The following is a 20,163-nucleotide window of genomic DNA, read 5'->3' on the forward strand; positions in this document are numbered from 1 at the left end:
ACTTCCAGAAGACAGAAGACATGATCAGCAAAGATATTAATGGATTATGGGCCAAGGCAGGTACAATATATGGAGTTAGGCCACAGACAGGTTATGGTAGAACAGGCTGGAGGGGCTGAGTGGCCTACTCTTGCTCTTATCAAAACAGGCAGCCGATATTTTAAATTGCTACTCCCTCCACCCACCAATGTGTTTAATATTGTGTTGCATTTCTATTTATAATTTTCTGCATTATTATTGTATAAAATGCTCCCCTCGCTGGAAATGGAACTAACTTTGAAGCTTTAACAATGCATCTCTAATTGAGCAACACAGTACTGTCGCAAATTTAAGTTAAAATCCTGCTGCATCATGCTGGCAGCAGAAAAATGCAGGGAACCCCTGGCACCAACACAATCACGTGACATGATGTAGCAGTCTGCAGCAGGCGGAAGGACACAAGCTGTGGGAATATGCTAAGCAGCCAAACAACATGCAGCAGAAGCACACGCCCAAAAAATCGCAGACCGCGAGAATACTTCAGATCCACGCTCAGATTACAGTTAAAATCAACTTTCCCCAAGCGCAGCAATGAGATGTGTGCGGGTGGACTCTATAGTCCCTGCGGAGGTTGCTGCTCCGCGGGAAGGACGCACACAGGCTGGGGCCACGTAATTGACATTCCTGGCGTCTCGTCCCGCCTTCATTAGGCGCCGATTGGTTTCTGTCGGCGCAGTGGGCGGGGATTGCACTAAGGAACCGCACGTAGATTGGGCCCAATGCGTTGTCCATCATTGGGAGGAAGGGCGTGAAGGCGGAGCGGCCGCGGGAACAAAGCGACAATTGGTCACACTGAGCCGTCAGTCACTGCTTGGAACGCATGAGGGTAGCGTGGAGGCGGACGTCCGTATGATGTGGATTTCTATTGGATAAGTTAGTGGTCAGTCACTTTAGGACACCCTATGGAATAATGCTTGGGGAGGCAACGGGATGGATGGGGCGTGGTCAATTGCGGGTATGTTGCAACGATTGGACATTAGACCCGTCAGTCATCCTTCCGGAGACGAGCTGGCGGCCGAGAGGCGGGATCGTTGAGAGCCAACCCTGTACCAATTGGATCGCTCACCCTTCAATCACTGCAAAGTCGGCAATCGGAACACGGGGAGATCCGGCGTCCGCCTCAATTGGGATGCCGATTGAACGGGCGGGCTGCCAGTCATAGCAAAGACCCGACCAATGGAGGGGCGGGACAACAGCCTTGCGGGGTTTAGACAAGTCAGTCTCGAGAGGAGGGGTGTGCCACGTGCGCGAGCCTAGGCTGCGATTGGATGCCCCGTGTGACAGCCAACCCCAGCGACGAATGAGGGACGGAGTGGGCGGCGCCCGGTGCGGGCCGGGGAGGACTTTAGGGCGGGCCCGGGGGCCGCATGCGCACACCGTTCCGCTCGCTGAATCCTGGAGGGGGATAGGGGGCGGCTTGAGGCTCTTCTCTCACCGGGGGCCCGTCTACTCTTTACGGACCTCACTCCCTCCGCCCCCCCCTCACCCAAGTCTTCCGCACTGACTGCTGAAGGGGAAACCGGCAGAGGAATAAACATGGCCCAGATACTTCCCATCCGCTTCCAGGAGCACCTGCAGGTAAGGAGTGAGATATAAATAATTTAAAGGTGAGGCCGGGGGGGGGGGGGGCGACAGGACACCCCCCCTCCCCCACCCCCGGGCCCAGTTGTTAGGCAACCGCGGCCTAGTCTTACTGAAGCCTGGGGTTCGGGTTGGTTGGGGCAGAGGTGGTTAGGGTACCTCACCCCCCCCCCCCCCCCCCTTCCCCCAACTCCCTGGCTGTTCGGCCACAGGGTGCATCACAGGGCCTTCCTGACCCTGTGAGGGGCTACTGCTCCTGCTGCAGCACTGGGGGGAGGTGGGACAGAGAGCAACCTCTCCATCCATCCATCCATCACTCGGATGAGTTTGAATGAAAAGGCGGCTTTTCTTTTAATGTTCAATGCTCTCCCAGGATTTTATTTTTCCCGAATCTCTCTCTCTCTCTGGATTGACTGAAGGGGTGGGGTGTGGTGCATGCAAACGGTGCTGATTATCCCGAATATCTGTTATTCCTCATTCTGAGAGTTTTAAACCAGGAGATTATTATTTTTCCCCCCACCCACCCCGTCAAAAAAAAAATTGCAATGACTGAAAACGCCGCCTCTTATTTTGGTGATGAATTACTCCCAGCCCTGGTCATGTTCCAGACCAGCCAGTCCATTGCAGCAAGGGGCTGCCTTACTCGGTACACACTGCCTCGTTTTACTCGGGGCCAATCGGAACAACTGTTTTGATCATTCTTTCTTAAACTCTTCAGTTGAAACTGGCACCATTAGGTGTAACAAACATTTAGGAGATGTTTGATCCAGATTTTCTTTTTCATCTTCCCCCCCCCCCCCCCCCCATGTCAAGTTTGCTGTTTTTTTTAATGACTTGAAGTCAGCTATTCCCGTTAGTTTTAGCTTGGCAGCAGTCGGACCTAATTTTCCAGTTGATTAGCACTACACCGTGCAAAGACTTCCATCTTCCTGATGGATCCACTTCAATTGCAGCTAACTGTTATTGGAGCCGCGTTGGTGCGAGGAATTAGTGTCCTCCATTTCCACGCATGGATTTTAAGTGTGGGTTCAAGGGTTTTGTCTTGTCATGACACCCCTCCCCCCGGACTAGTTCGAAGTATGTTGTCATACTTTTTTTAAAAGCAGGAATTTTAACTATTATCTCTTGATACTGGCGATGTTAACTTAGGTTTTCACCCTCCCGGAGCGCTTTTACAATATTGATAGTTGGAGATTGCCAAGCGTGATCATTCTCACTCCCCTGACATCTCTTCACGCCTATGTAAACAGAGCCACACTTGTCGCAATGGTTATTGATCAATGGCTTACAAGATGGTCGAACTCGTGAATGATCGTTAGAATCCTTCGCTGGTTTATTGAAGTGAAACGTATGATAATTGCTCCGAAGTTGTGCCGCTTTAAATAAACGTTCCTTCTACGCTCTTCGGTGTGTCCATGCCTATACGTTTTGCCTTCCAATACTCGTTATTAAATGCACTTAAACGTCTTGGGCTTCGTCTCTAGCACCCTTGCACTTTTTTGACTGACATTATAAAAAGCCCCCGACCAAACAGGAAAAAGGATTGCTAGCTAATCCTGTTATTTGCTAGGGGTGGTTATACCTACATCAGGACACAAGTCAACAGCCTGCGTGGTCGACATAGTCTAAACATCAATTGCATTAGTGTTTTGCTATGCTTGCACGCAAGCGTCACTGGTATTGATAATACAGTCCGGTTGTTTTCCAAATACTAACTAATGGACACCTACAAAGTTTAAACTTGGGCTTAATAGATCATAACAATTGTGAATGCCTGTTACCCAAAAACCAGCAATGCTAATAGGTTCTGATAGCTGAATACTAATGCACTTGTGGCCTTAATTGCTGATCGTATTTCAAAAGACTCTGAACACTGTCAACAGATTGTATTCTCTTGGTACTGCCGTGCTCCTAGTAAGTATTCTTTGCATAATTCATAATGTATCTTACTATTTGAATCAAAGGAATCATTAAATTGAAATATTAATGACCTATCTGAAAACTTGCCTCCTTGATTTAATGCCACAGCACATCTGGGCAAAGCTGTTTTGGACACTTACAAATTCTTCAGTGAAAACTTGAATTTCAATGTAGGCTCTAAGATGGGTATCTGAATACAGGAGCTTGGAATTTTTTGCAGATTCCTTTTCCAACAAATTTGTAGTTGTGACTTGTTTTCCTGATCTAATCATGTGGTTGAAGCTCAGCCTTGTTTTACCAGGCAAAAGTGAAGTGTTCATACTTGTGAAATGGGTTTGATGTTTGAATAATTTGACAACTGACTTCTGGAGGCAGATTGAAATGTTACTTTAATTGTTTTTGCTGCTAATTTTAAATTGGAGGTGCAAAACATCCTTTGTTTCTCAGATTTGAGTAGTACAATTGGATACACTTCACAGCCTGTTCTTGATATTGCAGCAGTTCACTAACATTGATGATGTTCAGGTTATAGTGGCAAGAGTCTGAACTTGGCTAGATTGCTGACCGTTCGATTGTTGAGAATGGGATCCAGGTGTTTTTTCACTTCCAAGGTTGCTGAGGAAGTTTACAGCTTAATATTAACTAAAATCAACTGTAGTGTTGAAATTGGGTGCTGTTTGGTTTGGAGAAACATTCTGTACTGATTGTCAGGGCACTATTTAGTTTATTTCTGATCAGTTGGGCCTTTTGAACACTTGGCTTAGTACAGTACTAGTCTTTAAGTCTGCAAACTAATTTTCATACTGCTGCAGTAACATGACTTAACAGTTGTAAGGTAATTGGGTGCCTAAATTGTAACTTGCAGCTGATAAGTTTGGTTCATCTTCAATATGAGATTGATAATCTTATTTATCATTTGGGTGGGAGTATATTGAGATGGTTAGACAGGAAATAAAAGGAATGTGGTCTTTTTCTGAATGACAGTTACTGTAGAATACAGCAGGGATTGGTATTAAGGTACCAGCTATTCACTTGGAATGCTTTTTTTTGGATCAAGGAACTAAATCTTGTTAAGACCAAAGCTGGGTGGTGTGAGCAGGATTCTTGTGTTTGGAGTGTGATTTGAACAAGCCATGTGGGTAAATGCATGCTAGATGTGTTCTAATGTGGATATGAAGTTATCCAGTTTGGTAGCAAAAAATAGATTCTTTAGTGAGGAGTAATCAGTGGCCAGGGTATCTTGCACCAGTCACTAAAGTAAGTATGCTGGTGCAACAGAAGTAAAGAATGCAAACAATGTGGGCCCCCAGAAAGAAGATTATAGTACAAGCATAAGAATGTCTTGCTGCAATTATACAGGGCACTGGTGAGACAGACCCCTGGAATATTGTGTAATCTTGGTCTTGTTTAGCAGAGGTAGGATGCCTTTTGCTATAGTGCATGAAGGTTTACAAGACTAACTCTTGGATTGACATTAAGGAGAAGTTTAAGTTGGTTTTAACATTGTATTCACTGGAGTATGGAAGAATGAGGGGCATCTTGCAAACCTAAAGCTTGAACACGTCTAGATGGGTTAGATGTCGGAGGGTGTCATCATGGGGGGTGGGGGGAAGGAAAGAAAGAGGGGAGGAAGAGTTTTAGAACCAGGGCCTGTCCTTTTTAAAGGATAAAGGTAATTTTTTTTTTCAGAACTGAATACCTTGCTGGTGAACCATCAAATTAAGTATTGTTTTTTTGAGGCGGTAGATCTAGCTTGTAGCTAGAGAACCAGGGATGGGTGGGAGTAGGCTGTTATGCCATGATCATAATGGCACAGCAGGCTTGTGGCATCAAATGGCCTATTCTATCCTCTATTTCTACAACCATTGCTAACAAGTTTTGCTATTCACTTTGTGAACAGAAATGATAGGGGATGGGGTGGTAGAGAAAGACAAGTGAATCTGCAAGATTTTGTTCATCTCATTAATTACATTTTAAATGTAATGGCCTCTACAATCATCACCTGTTGCTTCACTGGGCTAAATGTTCAAAAAGTCTATTGGGTTTGGTGTCAGAGGCTGGTTAGACTTTTTTAGTGACAGCAAGATGGAGTTGTCAGAAGGGAATACCAGAGCTCAGGGCCTAGGCAATTTTAAATTACCAGCTGCATTTTTCAGGTTTTTTCAAGAATCCAGAAATAGTTAAGCACAATGTGGGATTTGAAGATAAGCATTGTTAAAAATTTCTTGGTCAGATGGCAGCAAGCGCAGGAGTTAAGTGAACAGGACTTGGTTCGGTTATGTTTTGTGCATCAGAGTTTGGGAGATCAAGCCAGCCAGTGAAGCATCAGATTGTCACTTCAAGACTTGACTAAGGCATGAATTTCAAATGGATAAGTTGAAGTAGCACTTGGCGTGAATGACATTGGAAGCTTGAGCCATATACTGGTTTAATCTTAATTTGATGCCCAAGGAGACTATGGGAGCTGGTAGCTAGGGAAACAAATTAGAGTTGAGCAAAAGCAGTGGCTTCCATTCTCTATCTTGTGGAATTTGTAGCACTTGAAGTACAGTGACTTCTTTCTTTTTTGTCTTCTAGCATTCCTCCAGCATTAAGTTTGAGTATATAGATTTGCCCTCCTTACAATGCATAACTAATTAGTGACAGACTTTTAATCAAGTCAAGCCTTTTTTTTTGGGGTGAGTTGACTCCTTCAATGCAGGACAGACACTGCAAGCAACATGTAGTGCCCTGTCAAATTCACATGACTAAGCAAACTGTATAACAGCAAGTAGAGTTTGAAAGGAACTACTTAATTGCAGAAACAGAACTGATTTTTACTAGTAAAATTTGCCAAGGTCTGGCAGCATTCTGGGGTGGGGGAAAGCAGTCAGTGCTCTGGATCCAGTGACCCTTTCATTGCTCACTTAAAGACAAAGTGCCCTTAGATGACTATTTTACTGTTACATAACATTACAGTGCAGTACAGGTCCTTTGGCCCTTGATGTTGCACCGACCAGTCGTACTGATCTGAAGCCTATCCCACTACACTATTCCATGTATGTCCATATGCCTGTCCAATGTGTTAAATGCACTTAAACTTGATGAATCTACTACGTTGCAGGCAAAGCATTCCATACCCTTACTGAGTAAAGAAACTACCCCTGACATCTGTCTTATACCTATCTCTCCTCACTTTAAAGTTGTGTCCCCTCGTGTTTGCCGTCCCTATACTTGGACAGGGAGAGTCTTTTTCCGCCCTATCTAACCCTCTGATTATCTTGTATGTCTCTATTAAGTCACCTCTCAACCTTCTCTCTAACGAGAACAGCCTCAAGGCCCTCAGCCTTTCCTCGTAAGACATTCCTTCCATACCAGGCAACATCCTAGTAAATCTCCTCTGCACCCTTTCCAAAGCTTCCATATCCTTAATGCGGTGACCAGAACTATACACAATATTCCAAGTATGACTTCCAGAGCTTTGTACAGCTGCAGCATGACCTCCTGGTTCTGGAACTCAATCCCTCCTTTAATAAAGGCCAAAACACGGTATGCCGTCTTAACAACCCTGTCAATCTGGGTGGCAACTTTTTAGGAATCTGTGTACATGGACACCAAGATCTCTCTGCTCATCTGCACTCCCAAGAATCTTACCATTAGCCCAGTACTTTGCATTCCGATTACTCTGTCCAAAGTGCATCACCTTGCACTTGCCTACATTAAACTCCATTTGCCACCTCAGCCCAGCTCTGTAACCTACTACATCCTTCGTCGCTATCCACAACTCCACTGACCTTAGTGTTGTCCGCAAACTTACTAACCCACCCTTCTAAGCCCTCATCCAGGCATATTATAAATGACTAATAGCAACAGACCCAACACCGACCTTTGCGGTACGCCACTAGTAACTGGACACCAAGATGAACATGTTCCATCATTACAACCCACTGTTTTCTTTCAGCAAGCCAATTACTGATCCAAACTGCTATATCTCCCACAATCCCATTCCTCTGCTTTTTATATAATAGCCTACTGTGAGGAACCTTATCAAACGCCTTGCTGAAATCCACATACACCACATCAACCAGTTTATTCTCATCTACCTGTTTGGTCACTGTCAAAAAAAGTCAATAAGATTCATTAGGCATGACTTACCCTTCACAAAACTGTGCTGATTATCCCTGATCAGATTATTCTTTTCTAGATGGTTATAAATCCTACCTCTTATAATCTTTTCCAACACTTTACCAACAACTGAAGTGATACTCCCTTGTCTGTAATTACCAAGGTTGTCTCTACTACCCTTTTGAACAAGGGAGCCACATTTGCTATCCTCTAGCACTATTCCTGTAGACAATGATGATGATTTAAAGATCAGTGCCAAAGGCTCGGCAACCTCTTCCCTTGCTTCCCAGAGGATCCTAGGATAGATCCCATCCTGCCCAGGGGACTTGTCTATTTTCACACTCTGCAGTATTTCTAATACCTCTTCTTGTGAACCTCAATTTCTTCTAGTCTAGATGCAAGTGTCTCTATCTTCCTTGCCAACATTTTCTATAGCGAACACTGTCAAGATATTTTGGTGCTTTCTCCATCTCTGACTCCACACAACTTCCTACGATTATCCTTGATTGGCCCTGATTTAACTCTTGTCATTCTTTTATTCCTGATATACCTATGGAAAGCCTTAGGGTTAACCCTGATCCTATCCACCAACAACTTCTCATGTCTCCTGCTGGCTCTTCTGAGCTCTTTATAGGTCTTTCCTGACTTCCTTGTAACCTTCAAGTGCCCTAACTGAGTTTTCACATCTTGTCCTAACATAAACCTCCTTCCTGACCCAGGGATTCTACTTCCTTAGAATGCTTGAGCCATGGCTTACTATAATCTATACTCCTGCCTGACAGGTACATACTTATCTAGGACACACAGGATCCTTTCCTTGAATAACTTCCACATTTTTAATGTGCTCATCCCCTGCAGTTTCCTTCTCCCATTCTACACTTCCTAAATCTTTCCTAATTTGCATTGTAATTTCCCCCACGTGCCCCCCCCCCCCCCCCCCCCCCCCCTGCCAAACTCTTGCTCAGTAGAGTACACCCATCCCTTTCCATCACTAAAGTAAACCTGACAGAATTGTGATCGCTGTCTCAAGTGCTCACCTACTTCCAAATCTAATACCTGGCTAGGCTTGTTACCCAATACTAAACCTAGCAGGCCTGTCTACATACTGTCAGGGAGCACACACGACAAAAACTGACCCACTACACTAATCATACTGTCGTGATCCCAGTCAATATTTGGATAGTTGAAGTCCCCCATGACAACTACCCTGCCTACCCTCTCACTCCTATCAAGAATCATCTTTGCTATTCTTTCCTCTACATCTCTGGGACTATTTGGAGGCCTATAGAAAACTCCTAGCATGGTGACTTCTTTTCCTGTTTCTAACCTCCGCCTGTACTACCTCAGTTAACGAGTTCCCAAACATCCTTTCTACAACTAATGTTGTTCCTGATCATCAATGCCACACCTCCCTCTCTTTTACAATCTTCTCTATTCTTGCTGAAACATCTGAATTCCAGAACCTGCAACAGCCATTCCTGTCCCTGCTCTAGCCATAGCTCCGTAATGGCCACAACAAAGTCCCAGGTACCAATCCACTCTGCCAGTTCACCCACTTTATTTCAGATGCTCCTCACGTTGAAGTCCACACACTCCAAACCAGGTTCTCGCTTGCCAGTGTCAGATACTAGATTTTGGAACTCCCTACACTCATCCTCTTCTGTACCTTTCCTACAATTTTGGTTCCCATCCCCCTGCTGTTTAAATCCACCTTAATAACTTTAGTGAATTTCCCACCCAGGATGTTGGTACCCCTCTGGTTTAGATGAGGACCATCCTGCTTTAAAGGTCCCACCTACCCCAGAAGGAGCTCCAATTATCCAAAAACCTGAAACCCTCCTTCCTGCACCATCCCTGTAGCCACGTGTTCAACTCCTCTCCCTATTCCTCACCTCACTAGCACATGGCACAGGCAGCTAACCAGAGAAAAAACTTTGTCCTAGCTCTAAGCTTCCATCCTAGATCCCCAATTTCTGCCTTAAATCCCCATCTCTTCCAACCTATATCATTGATGCCAATGTGGACTACAACTTGGGGCTGCCCTCCGTCCCCCAAAGGATCCCAAAAACAGACATCACAGACCCTGGAGGCAGCACACCAACTGTGAGTCTCTCTCATCCCCACGGAACCTCATATCTGTCCCCCCAACTAAGAGTTCCCAATGACTACTGCTCTGCTCCTCTTTCCCCCTTCCCCTGGTAAGTCATCCCTCCCCACCACACGACAGTACCCAAAACAGTATACTTACTGTTGAGGGGAAAGGCCACAGATCCCTGCACTGTCTGCCGGTTCCCTTTCTGTCCCCTAACTGTCACCTATCTGTTCTGGATATTACTGCACCCTTTTTTACTATTCACCAGATATGAATGTCACTGACCAGCATGTATGCTATTGAGACTAAAGCAAATTGATCACTGCTTCAAAGGAGCCAGTTTTTGTTTTGTTGAAAACTGACACTTGAGGTTTTGATCTTATCATTGGAGAGACTAAATCTTAGTGAATCATTTGGTCAGTATCATCTGTTTAATTTATTCAATGGCTGGCCAGCACTTATTGCCATGGAAGGTTATGGTGATCAACTGCAGTCCACATGCTGCAGATTGACTTGCAATACCCTTAGGGAGAGAATTCCAGAATTTTGACCCAGTGATTGGGAATAGCAAAACTTCCAAATCAGGATGGGGAGCTTGCAGGTTGGTGTTCCCTTTTTTAAACTTTTTTTTTTTGTTGCCCTTTTATCTTCTAGATCGAAGTGGTCGTTGGTTTGGAAGGTGCTGTCTAGGGATCTTTGAATTTCTGCAGTGCATCCTGTAGATAACCAACACTGCCACTACTGGGTGGTGGAGTGTGGATCCTTGTGGATGTGGTGCCAGTCAAATGGGCTGTTCTATACTGATGGCATCACTAGAGTATTGTTGAGCTGCACTCATCCAGCCAAGTCGGGAGTACTCTATCACACTCTTGACTTCATCCCTGTAGATGGATGTGCTTTGTAGAGTCAGGATGAGATAGTCAGTATTCCTTGCTTCTGACCTACTTTTGTAGGCCCTGTTGGTGGCGAATGCAGTTGTTTCTGATCAGTATTCACAGGCCTCTATGAAGTTTTGAGGGAAGGAAGTAAAGATTGTTTAAATTAGTTTGTCTGAAAATGACTGACTTGCCAGACACATTTAACTGGTTGCGACTGAAGTAGTGTTAACAAAACAAAGCAAATATCTAGGCTTTCTGATGGGTCACATCCACTTTATAAGCCAGAGACTGAATGAAGTCTTTACAACATGTGCTTCAAGTGAGCACTGCAATTGATTGCCAGGTGATCCAGACTGGTCCTCCTTCAACTAAGACCAGGGCATGAACACAAAATCAACTCTCTATCTGCTTGAAGATTTCATGTGGGCAGCTAATTCTCTCTACTATCCTAGCTTAGATTCTTTCAACTGTTCCCTTGTTCTGTATGAACCCCATACTTGCCAAATAAACTAAATCCAGGTCTCAAATTACTAAATTAAAGTGGAGAAGGTAGTTGGCATGTTTGTTTTTTAAGCTTTGGAGACAAAGGATGATTAATGGCACTGACTTTGAATATCTGGAATGCCAAGATTACCACATTGCAAGATCCTGGTGAAATGTTATTTGTATAACTAGAACACCCTGAGCTGTTTCAAACTGTAAAGTGTTGGTCTCAGCCTTGATTGGCAAGCGCAACTCATCTCAGCAATAACCTGTTCATGCCACTTAGCTTGGGTCTCATAGGTCCAAATTGTGGTCAATGTAGTCCAGAGTCCATGTGGGATCAGGGAGTTTCATAGGCAGGCACTGAGGAAGGAGAGTGGCTGTGGCAGCAAGCCTGTTTTCAGGATGTCAGTGAAAACTTTAGGGTGGGGGCAATGACCTGGAGTTGCAGTGAGAGACTCTCAGATCTTTGTGGAGAGAGGAGAACTTCAAGTAGGCATCTTTTTTGAAGAGGATTCAGTGAGGTTAAAATCACCTAGGCAAAAGTGAAGACTGCAGATGCTGGAGGTCAGTTGAGAGATTGTGGTGCTAGAAAAGCACAGCAGGTCAGTCCACATCTGAGGAGCAGGAACACTAATGGTTTGGGCAAAAGCCCATCATCATTCCTGGAGGCAAATGAACTTTCTTTTGAAGCACCAACTAGGAGGGTATTACTGATTTCTTTTCACTAGTGAATGCACCATACTCTAACAGAACAACTGTGGTTTTGTGAGCTTGCTGCTAATATTCTGAAGTACTGTTGTCTCCAAATTATAACTGGCCAAAGCTTTGGCACAGCTTCAATATTTATTTCTGAAGATGTTTTAGTATGCTGTCCTTATTGGACAGAGCAGAAGGTATAGGAGTTGGGAAGTCATGTTGTGGCTGTGCAGGACACTAGTTAGACCACTCCTGGAATAGTGTGAAATTCTGATCTTCCTGTAGGAGGGATGTTATGAAACTTTAGTTCAGAAGATTTACAAGGATGTTGCCAGGTTGGGGGATTTGAGCTAGGAGGGGCTGAATAGGCTGGAGCTGTTTTCCCTGATGCTGAGGGGGATGACTTTGATTTTTATAAACTTCAAAAAAAAATAGGGGCCATGAATAGGGTAAATAGACAAGTCCCTTGGGATGGGGAGTTCAGAACTAGAGGGCATGGTTTGGGGAGAGGGGAAAAGGCAACCCCTTCACCTGGTGGTGCATGAATAAAATGAGCTGCCAGAGGTAGTGGTGGAGGCTGGTACAATTATACCCATCCAGACACCTTGTAAGTGTATGAATAGGAAGGGTTTAGAGGGATATGGGCCAAGTGCAGGCAAAAGGGACGAGATTAGGTTGGGATTTCTGGTCAGCATGGATTAGTTGGACTGAAGGTCTCTTTCTGTGCAAGTCAGTCAATCTGAATAGCTTCCTCAACTAGGAAAGACTTAAAATCAGCTTCAAAAAAGTTTCTTTTAACTGGAATTACTAGACAATTGCTAGCATCCTGTGCTTGGAGAGCCTTTATATTTCAATGTTAAGCTTTTTGTTTTTCTCCTTGAGGAATTTCGAATTGCTTCATTTCCAGTTGCCTAAGGGAGAAATACTAGCTCAGGAAGTGTTTTTGTAGTTCAGACATGCTGGTATTCTGCAGCACTATCTACTTTTTCCAGAGTTGCTATTTGAAAGTGGCAACATTCCCCAATCCTGTACTTTAATAAGGAACCCAAATTGGATTTGCCTAGTTGACATCAATCTGCTATCTTGGAATTGCTGAAACAAGTTCACTGAATCTGCTAATATCTGAACCAGATTCTTTAATGTTTTTGCACCAGTAGAACTAGTTTGTTTATACTATTACTGCACTACAGTTAGTGTGACCAGTGGTGATTCTAACACTTTTTTGCATAGGCTCTTCAAGGAATTGTATTTTTGATTTGTGGTAATGGTGGTGAAAGAAAACCTTTCCTTGAGAACCAATAAAGTGCAAATTTGCTCTTTTGTCTAAAGGAGGAAATATAGAGATGGGAACTTGTCATTTTAAATGACGTCAAACATTTTGGAAAGACCTTTCAGTAGTTGGCTCTTGGGTTTTTTTGTTCAAACAAATGTCAAGTTTGTGTTCAAATTGCCCAACTTGAGCTTTTTTCTATTCAAAAGATACCACTTCAAATGGGGCATAAACATGCCTACTAATGTCGGATAACTAACAGAAGTAATCATTTCTAATGCAAACTGTCTACTCTTAGCCCAATAAGAATTACTTGTTTTGGTTCCAAAGACTTGGTACTTTACCCAGTAAATGGAAATAAGCAGCTAAATGTAGCTTGGGCCAAGTGACTTCACTAACTACTATAGATGGGCTGTTTTTTTTACATTCCTTTTGAACTCTTAAACTGGATTCTTGGGATACTAAAATTGTAACTTTTTCTGATTGAGTATTTGTCATACTGCAATGTGCAAAATTTTGTCTTAAGCTCCAAAACCAAGGTGTGAATCCTGCCAATATTGGATTCAGTACTCTTACCATGGAATCTGACAAGTTCATCTGCATCAGGGAGAAAGTGGGAGAACAGGCGCAAGTGGTGGTGATTGATCTGAATGATCCAGCAAATCCGATTCGGCGTCCAATATCTGCTGACAGTGTCATCATGAACCCAGCAAGCAAAGTGATTGCACTGAAAGGTGAGTCTTTAAGTTTAACAGTAGTGAAGTTTCAATCTTGTAACTTTTGTATTCTTGGTATTAAGCACAATTATTACTTGCACACTTTTTTTGTTACTGATCAAATATTTTCCTTCCTGCATTCTTGTCTCGATTCAGATGGTGAGTTATGTGTTTTGTGGTAGCTTTGTCTCTGTAGTAAATGGGTCTTTTCATTTAAAAGCAAACCACAACATCCATTTAATGTATCCATTTGTTGCTGTGAATAACATCAATTTCCAGTTAAATGGGGGCATGCAAATCTCAAGCTTTGCCTGTAATAACTTAAAATAGCAAGTCTAAATAGACTGGCTGAGAATTTCACAAAATATGGAGTGCACATAGTCAGTCATGGGAAGTTGGTGTCACTTGCTGGGCCAGCACTTATTACCTACTTAATTGTTTTTAAAGGTATTGAGCTACTACCTTGAATTGCTTCAGTCCACTTGGTGTAGGTACTTCTATTATTCCATTAAGGAGTTTTAGGGTTTTGATCCCGTGACAATATTTCCAAATCTGGATAATGGGTAGCTCCAAGGGTGCTGACCAGTAGTGGTGTTCCCATGTATCTGTTGCTGTTGTCCTCTTGATAGTCACAGGGAACATTTGAATTTGTGAAGTTTCTTGTTTATGGTATGTACTGACTCCTCCAAGTCAATGGTGAAAGGAGTTGATCTCTATGGGTATGGGGCCAACTAGATTAGATTCCCTACAGTGTGGAAACAGGCCCTTCGGCCCACCAATCCTCCGAAGCGTAACCCACCCAGACCTAATTTCCCTCTGATTAATGCACCTAACACTGGGCAACTTCCCATGACCCATCCACCTGACCTGTACATCTTCTTCAGACGCAGGAGGAAACCGGAGCACTGGGGGAATCCCATGCAGACACAGGGTGTGTGGGGAGTTTGCAGTCACCCAAGGCTGGAATCAAACATGGGACCCTGGTGCTGTGAGGCAGCAGTGCTAACCACTGAGCCACCATGCTGCACATAGACCAGTCTTAGCATTGCTTTTCTCTGTGAATGAGATGGCATTAATTCAACCGTCAAGATGGAGATATTGATCATGCACCATATTATTCCTGAAAATTAAGGATCTTAGAATTAACTAAGATGTGATCAATCTTCCAGTTTCACCTAGATTTTAAACTTTTACTGAATGCTGCTCACACCAAGTATTTGATCGATTATCTCCATGTTTAAACACTTGGTTGTTCAAATTACTGCTAGCTTTGTCAAAGTTGTGGTTGAACAAAGTGGTCAGTTTAGAAATAAAAGGTAATACTCAAAAGCTACTGTATTGTAAGCAGACTTTAATCAGCTGGACTTGTATTTCCTATTGAAGGTGAGTTAATTCATAATACAATGCATAAATGTAAGTGGTCAAAGTTTTTAAATCAACCCCCATTTGTTATAGACCAGGCCAGACCCCCTCGCAACACTTTCTTGAAAGTAGCCCAGACTCCACTTTTACTAAATTTTAAGTGGGGGTAAAGTGGCTATTCCAGGAGGGATGCATCTGGCCCAACCACCTTGTTTTTTAAACAAAGCAGAACTTATTTACAATATTTCTGAAAGAAAAATGAGAACAATGCAGAATCTCTGAAAATCCAAACAATTATTCTAACTTTATGATGCTGTTCAAAATACTTGCAACAATCCCCATAAACATCCCTTAGCAACAAAGGTAAAAATCACAGGGTCTTGCAGGAGTGAAGTCAGAATCCAGATGGACCTGCTTCTTTGGGTCCAACAGCTTCACTAAAACCAAACCTCAGCAAAGCTGAGTTGGAAGAACTGGCTTACGCCCTTTCATTGTACAAGTGTTTTTTTTAAAACCTTAAGATTCAAGTAAATCAACCCAAACATTTTGGAACCTGTCTTTTTTGATCTTCTGGGGGACAAAGAAAAGGAAAACTTTAACAAGGTTGTTATGAAGCAGCAGCATTACTCATTTAAATGTAAATAGACTGCTTAATATGCAGATGTTGGAGTCAGCTGGTAAAAATACTGTTTGTGCCAGTAACACTCTCTCTTCCCTCTTCCCCGCCCCCCCCCCCCCTTCACAGTAATCTAAGAACAGTTCTGATTTTGCTACAGCGCCAATATGGTGATTCTCTCCTAGTGTTGGAGTAATGGATTTGGTAAATTTGAGTGACAAAAATATTTGCACCCCCTCAAGTAAACACTGATTTTAATAGCACCAAAGTGACTGTGTACCAGACACATGACATTGTTGCAATATATATTCAAATTTAGTTTTCCATGTAATAAAACCATCACCATTCTGTTAAACATCTGCAGAATTGCTTCCATAAGTACATTTTGCAAACTTCATAATACAGTAGAATTTATCCAATTTCATCCTTTAGTGTATTAAAGGGGCTAGATAGAAAAGATTTTGAAGTCACTTCACAGACCACTGTCAACAAATTGGTAATCTGAAATCTTAGACACCGAAGGCTTGGTCAGATTTCCAGAAGAATTTCAGATCAGAGCAAAGGGATACAGTTGCTAATGGTCTTAGTTTTTTCTAAAAGCCAGTGTTACTGTAGACATCAGCAAAAAGTCAAAATAATAGGTTGTCCAGTCTCCTGTACCTAATGAAGAATTTGATTTCACTTTAGGAAAGGAAATAGTGCCTTATTTTCAAATCGAGGAACTTCAATTCCAATTGAACTTTAGCATTTCTATAGACCAGAAAGTGCTAACATGAATCGTGACTCTGCCACAAAGATTGCAATGTTGTATTTGACCACAACATTTTCACATTCATAAATTGTTGTATTCTATTTAGTCACTTGCTCGTATGTCTGAATTGCATGGTGATCAATGTAGTTGAAAATCAGCCAAATACCATGACAGTGACTGAAGTAAGAAATACTGAGCTCTTGTAGGTGCTGTAGGACTTGTCCTGCAGTATAAATGGTTAACATCTGCAGTATTACAACGTTCCTTCTCGAGCTGCTCCAGCCAAGTCAGCACAAATGACAGATCACTTTAGATTTCTTGAATAGTCAGTGGGATAACTAGTGATAAACGAAGTTCTTGAAATATTAACTAGGTGCTGCAAATGTGTCTGACATTAAATGTATTGCAGACTGTGGTTTGCTGTCTGAGAATGATCCACTAATCTCTGCATGTTTTGTGTTGTGTGCTTTCTGCTCTAGTCTACCATTGTGAAGATGAGCCTTGGCAAAAAGCTTGCATTTCTGTTGAGTGGCTCTCTTGGTGGTATCCAGAAATGGAGTTTGGCTGAATGGAGAGCATTTACTGTACTGTAACTCAGATGTTGTTGTGTAGGATTTGTTAGCATGCAATGTTTGAATTGGTGATTCAATGTGCATTCTGACAGCTGAATGATTCAAAATTGCAGCTGGCTGGAAAAACTCAATGTTGCAGAAAATGCTTAGTTTCTTTATTCAGAGTAGGTGTGTGGAACCGCCTGTCTGCAACAGTAGACTCATTGTAAAGGCCATTTAAATGGGTATTGGACATAATAGAACAGTGTAGGCTAGATGGGCATCAGATTAATTTCACAAGTTAGCACAACATCCAGGGCCTGTACTGTAACATTCTATATGCACTCCTTTTTGGGATGTGGCCTCCCTTCCCTTGGCCACTCATTGCTCCTGTCTCATGCCCACTGATTCCCAAGTCAAGGAGACTTCTCCTCAAGGAGAAAGTGAGGATGACAGATGCTGGAGATCAGAGCTGAAAATGTGTTGCTAGAAAAGCACAGCAGTTCAGGCAGCATCCAAGGAACAGAAGAATCGATGTTTCAGGCAATAACCTTAACCCTATTGCAGCTATATCAGGAGTCTGTTGTACTAATAGTTGCTCCAAAGCAACTAGTTCCTAAGATCAAGAACAAAGGATTGCTTCAGCAAATCTGCATATGATCTTATTGAAACACACTATTGGCCTGGTTCAAGTGAATCCATTTTATTGCAGAATGCCATTGTTGCAGCAGTACTTCCTCAATGGTCACCCTAATTTGGCAATGCATAGATTAGACTAACAGCTATACAATCTTAAACACGTCAGGGGTAATCATTGTGTACACTAGAGATTGGCTGGTATTTTCTAATTTTTAGACCAGGCTTTCATGCTGGATTTTGGGCAGATTGAAAGGTCCCCAGCCCTTCTCTCTCTGTAGTGCATCAAAATTCTTTCCTCTAGCTAGTTGCTTTGTAACTGACACCCTTGCCATTTTTAGTAATCAAGATTATTGGTCAAAGTCTATTTGTAAACACTTTAATCTTCCCTCATCGTAGGTTATAGGCAGTTTGTGTAGCTGATCTTCAGTTGTATTCACTGACTAGTGAAGATAAAGGTCATAATTAGACTCAGTTTACATTTTAGGAATGGCTTTGGAGTGAACTTGCTTGTTATTAGTGGAAATGTGTACTGTCAACATGTATGCAATTTTGAAAAATCCAAATACTAACATAAAGACTTAACTATGGCCAAGGAATAGTGCTTGGATTGCTTTAATAACTGCACTAAAGATGTTTATGCATTCTTGTAAACCTTCAAGGACCTCAACTACAGATTTTTGGTATTTGTTAAATTTGATTTCTATATTGTGCATTACTAGAATTCTACATGCTGATTATAGTCAAATGCTGCTTTGATGTTCTAATGTTAACTTTTTTTTTGTTTGTACTAGCTGGCAAAACCCTACAAATATTTAACATTGAAATGAAGAGCAAAGTGAAAGCTCATAATATGGTTGAAGAAGTCACATTCTGGAAATGGATTTCTTTAAACACTGTTGCCCTAGTAACTGAGACTGCAGTATTCCATTGGAGCATGGAAGGTGACTCTCAGCCACAGAAGATGTTTGATAGGCATGCCAGCTTGGCTGGCTGTCAAATTATTAACTACAGGACAGACCTTCAGCAGAAGTGGTTGCTTCTAATTGGAATTTCTGCACAGGTAGATCACCTTTTTCCTCAAGCTATATGCCTTAACACTTTTTTGTCTCTCTCGCTAGTCTAAAGAATTTCCAGACTCCTGAAGTAGTAGCTAAGCTAATGCACTTGACATCTGGTTAGAACATTGCATTCATGTCAAAATGGGATTTAAGTGCAACATCTAGGCTGTCACTTCAGCACAGTACAGGAGAATGCTGCTTTCATAGTCCCACCTTTCTGGAGGGACATTAGGTTGTCTGCCTTGTCAGCTTGTCTCGTGACCTCCTGCATTTTGAGGAGCAATGGTGTCCTGGATTATGCTCGTCACTTGGATCACTAAAATGTTATCTCTTGTTGTGAAATGGGGTGATAGTGGCTCTGTTATCAGCACTGCTTCCTCAGCACCAGGGACCTGGGTTCAGTTCCAGCCTTGGGCAGCTGTCTGTGGCATTGACACATCTCCCTCTGTGGGTTTCCTCCCGGGTGTTCTGGAAAGGATGCTGCTTTAAACAATATTTTTGTTTTAGTTTTTAAAAACCCATTACTGAAAGTTTGAATTTAAGTGAGGGAGCATTCTAGGCAATAGTAGCATCATTGTTCAGGGCAACTTTGTTCAGACTGCTATTTTAGTTTTTTCAGTCTGGGCCAGTTCTTGGCTCAAGTACTTCATTATTGGCTCCTGGCATTCAGCTTGCTCCTTGTATAGGCAAATAAGAATTCCTCTAGCTACTCTTCCTTGCTTGCCTTAATGATTCTTGCTATAAAATCCTCTTGGGAAAAGTGGAAAATCTCTCATTTTTTAGAGGTGCTGAGATAGAATCCTGAACCAGAGACTGAGAATCGGTGTATCCACAAACCCCTGCCATTATGGGAATTGAAAGAATCAAGAAACTGAACTCATGATCCAGTCTGGTGTCAGAACACTGCTTCTGACTTCTGTTTTCCCCACCCACATTTTATCTATTTGTTGAACAGCAGTTCTAGTGGTAGTAAGTTATAGATCAGCATTTTGATTTCAGTTGCCATTGTTTTTAAAAAAAACTTTAGTCCAATAAAATACTTGGTGTGCAAATTCTAACCTGAATTAGGCAATTGGATATAATTGGACAATAGTTTTAATCACTCTCCTATTTGACTCTAGAAGTAGTGAAACTTTTCAATGAACTGCCCCTAGTGAGTTGACAGTAATGCTCTGAAAGGTTGTCAAAAATATTAGGTGTGTGGTATATTTCACCTGGCGACTAGCTTTTTAATTTCCCTTTCAGCTTGGGGAATCTTGTCTGTCTGGAGTCCTGTTTTTAGATGCTGAAAAGCACTTGTGCTTTCCAGTATCTAAAATAGGACATTCAGTTGTCAAACTGCATTGTAACTTGCTTTCAGATGTTTATAACTGCAAGTGTCTCTTTTAAGGAAACTTGGGCTAA

At 42.5% G+C, this 20,163-nt stretch overlaps 1 protein-coding gene across 3 annotated transcripts in view; it reads left to right on the top strand.

Annotated features, from left to right (window-relative positions):
- The first annotated feature begins 1,404 nt into the window (after window positions 1–1,404).
- cltcl1 (clathrin, heavy chain-like 1) overlaps window positions 1,405–20,163 on the top strand; it is a 56,952-nt gene continuing 38,193 nt past the window's right edge. For all 3 annotated transcript variants that reach the window (XM_072587790.1, XM_072587792.1, XM_072587793.1), the window contains exons 1-3: window positions 1,405–1,617; window positions 13,593–13,800; window positions 18,493–18,761. In XM_072587790.1, coding sequence (XP_072443891.1) covers window positions 1,576–1,617; window positions 13,593–13,800; window positions 18,493–18,761 — 519 coding nt within the window. In that variant the 5' untranslated portion in view covers window positions 1,405–1,575. The remainder of the gene's footprint in view (window positions 1,618–13,592; window positions 13,801–18,492; window positions 18,762–20,163) is intronic.

This window comes from Chiloscyllium punctatum, chromosome 17 (genome assembly GCF_047496795.1).
Source record: "Chiloscyllium punctatum isolate Juve2018m chromosome 17, sChiPun1.3, whole genome shotgun sequence".
In the NCBI taxonomy this organism is placed as follows: domain Eukaryota; kingdom Metazoa; phylum Chordata; class Chondrichthyes; order Orectolobiformes; family Hemiscylliidae; genus Chiloscyllium; species Chiloscyllium punctatum.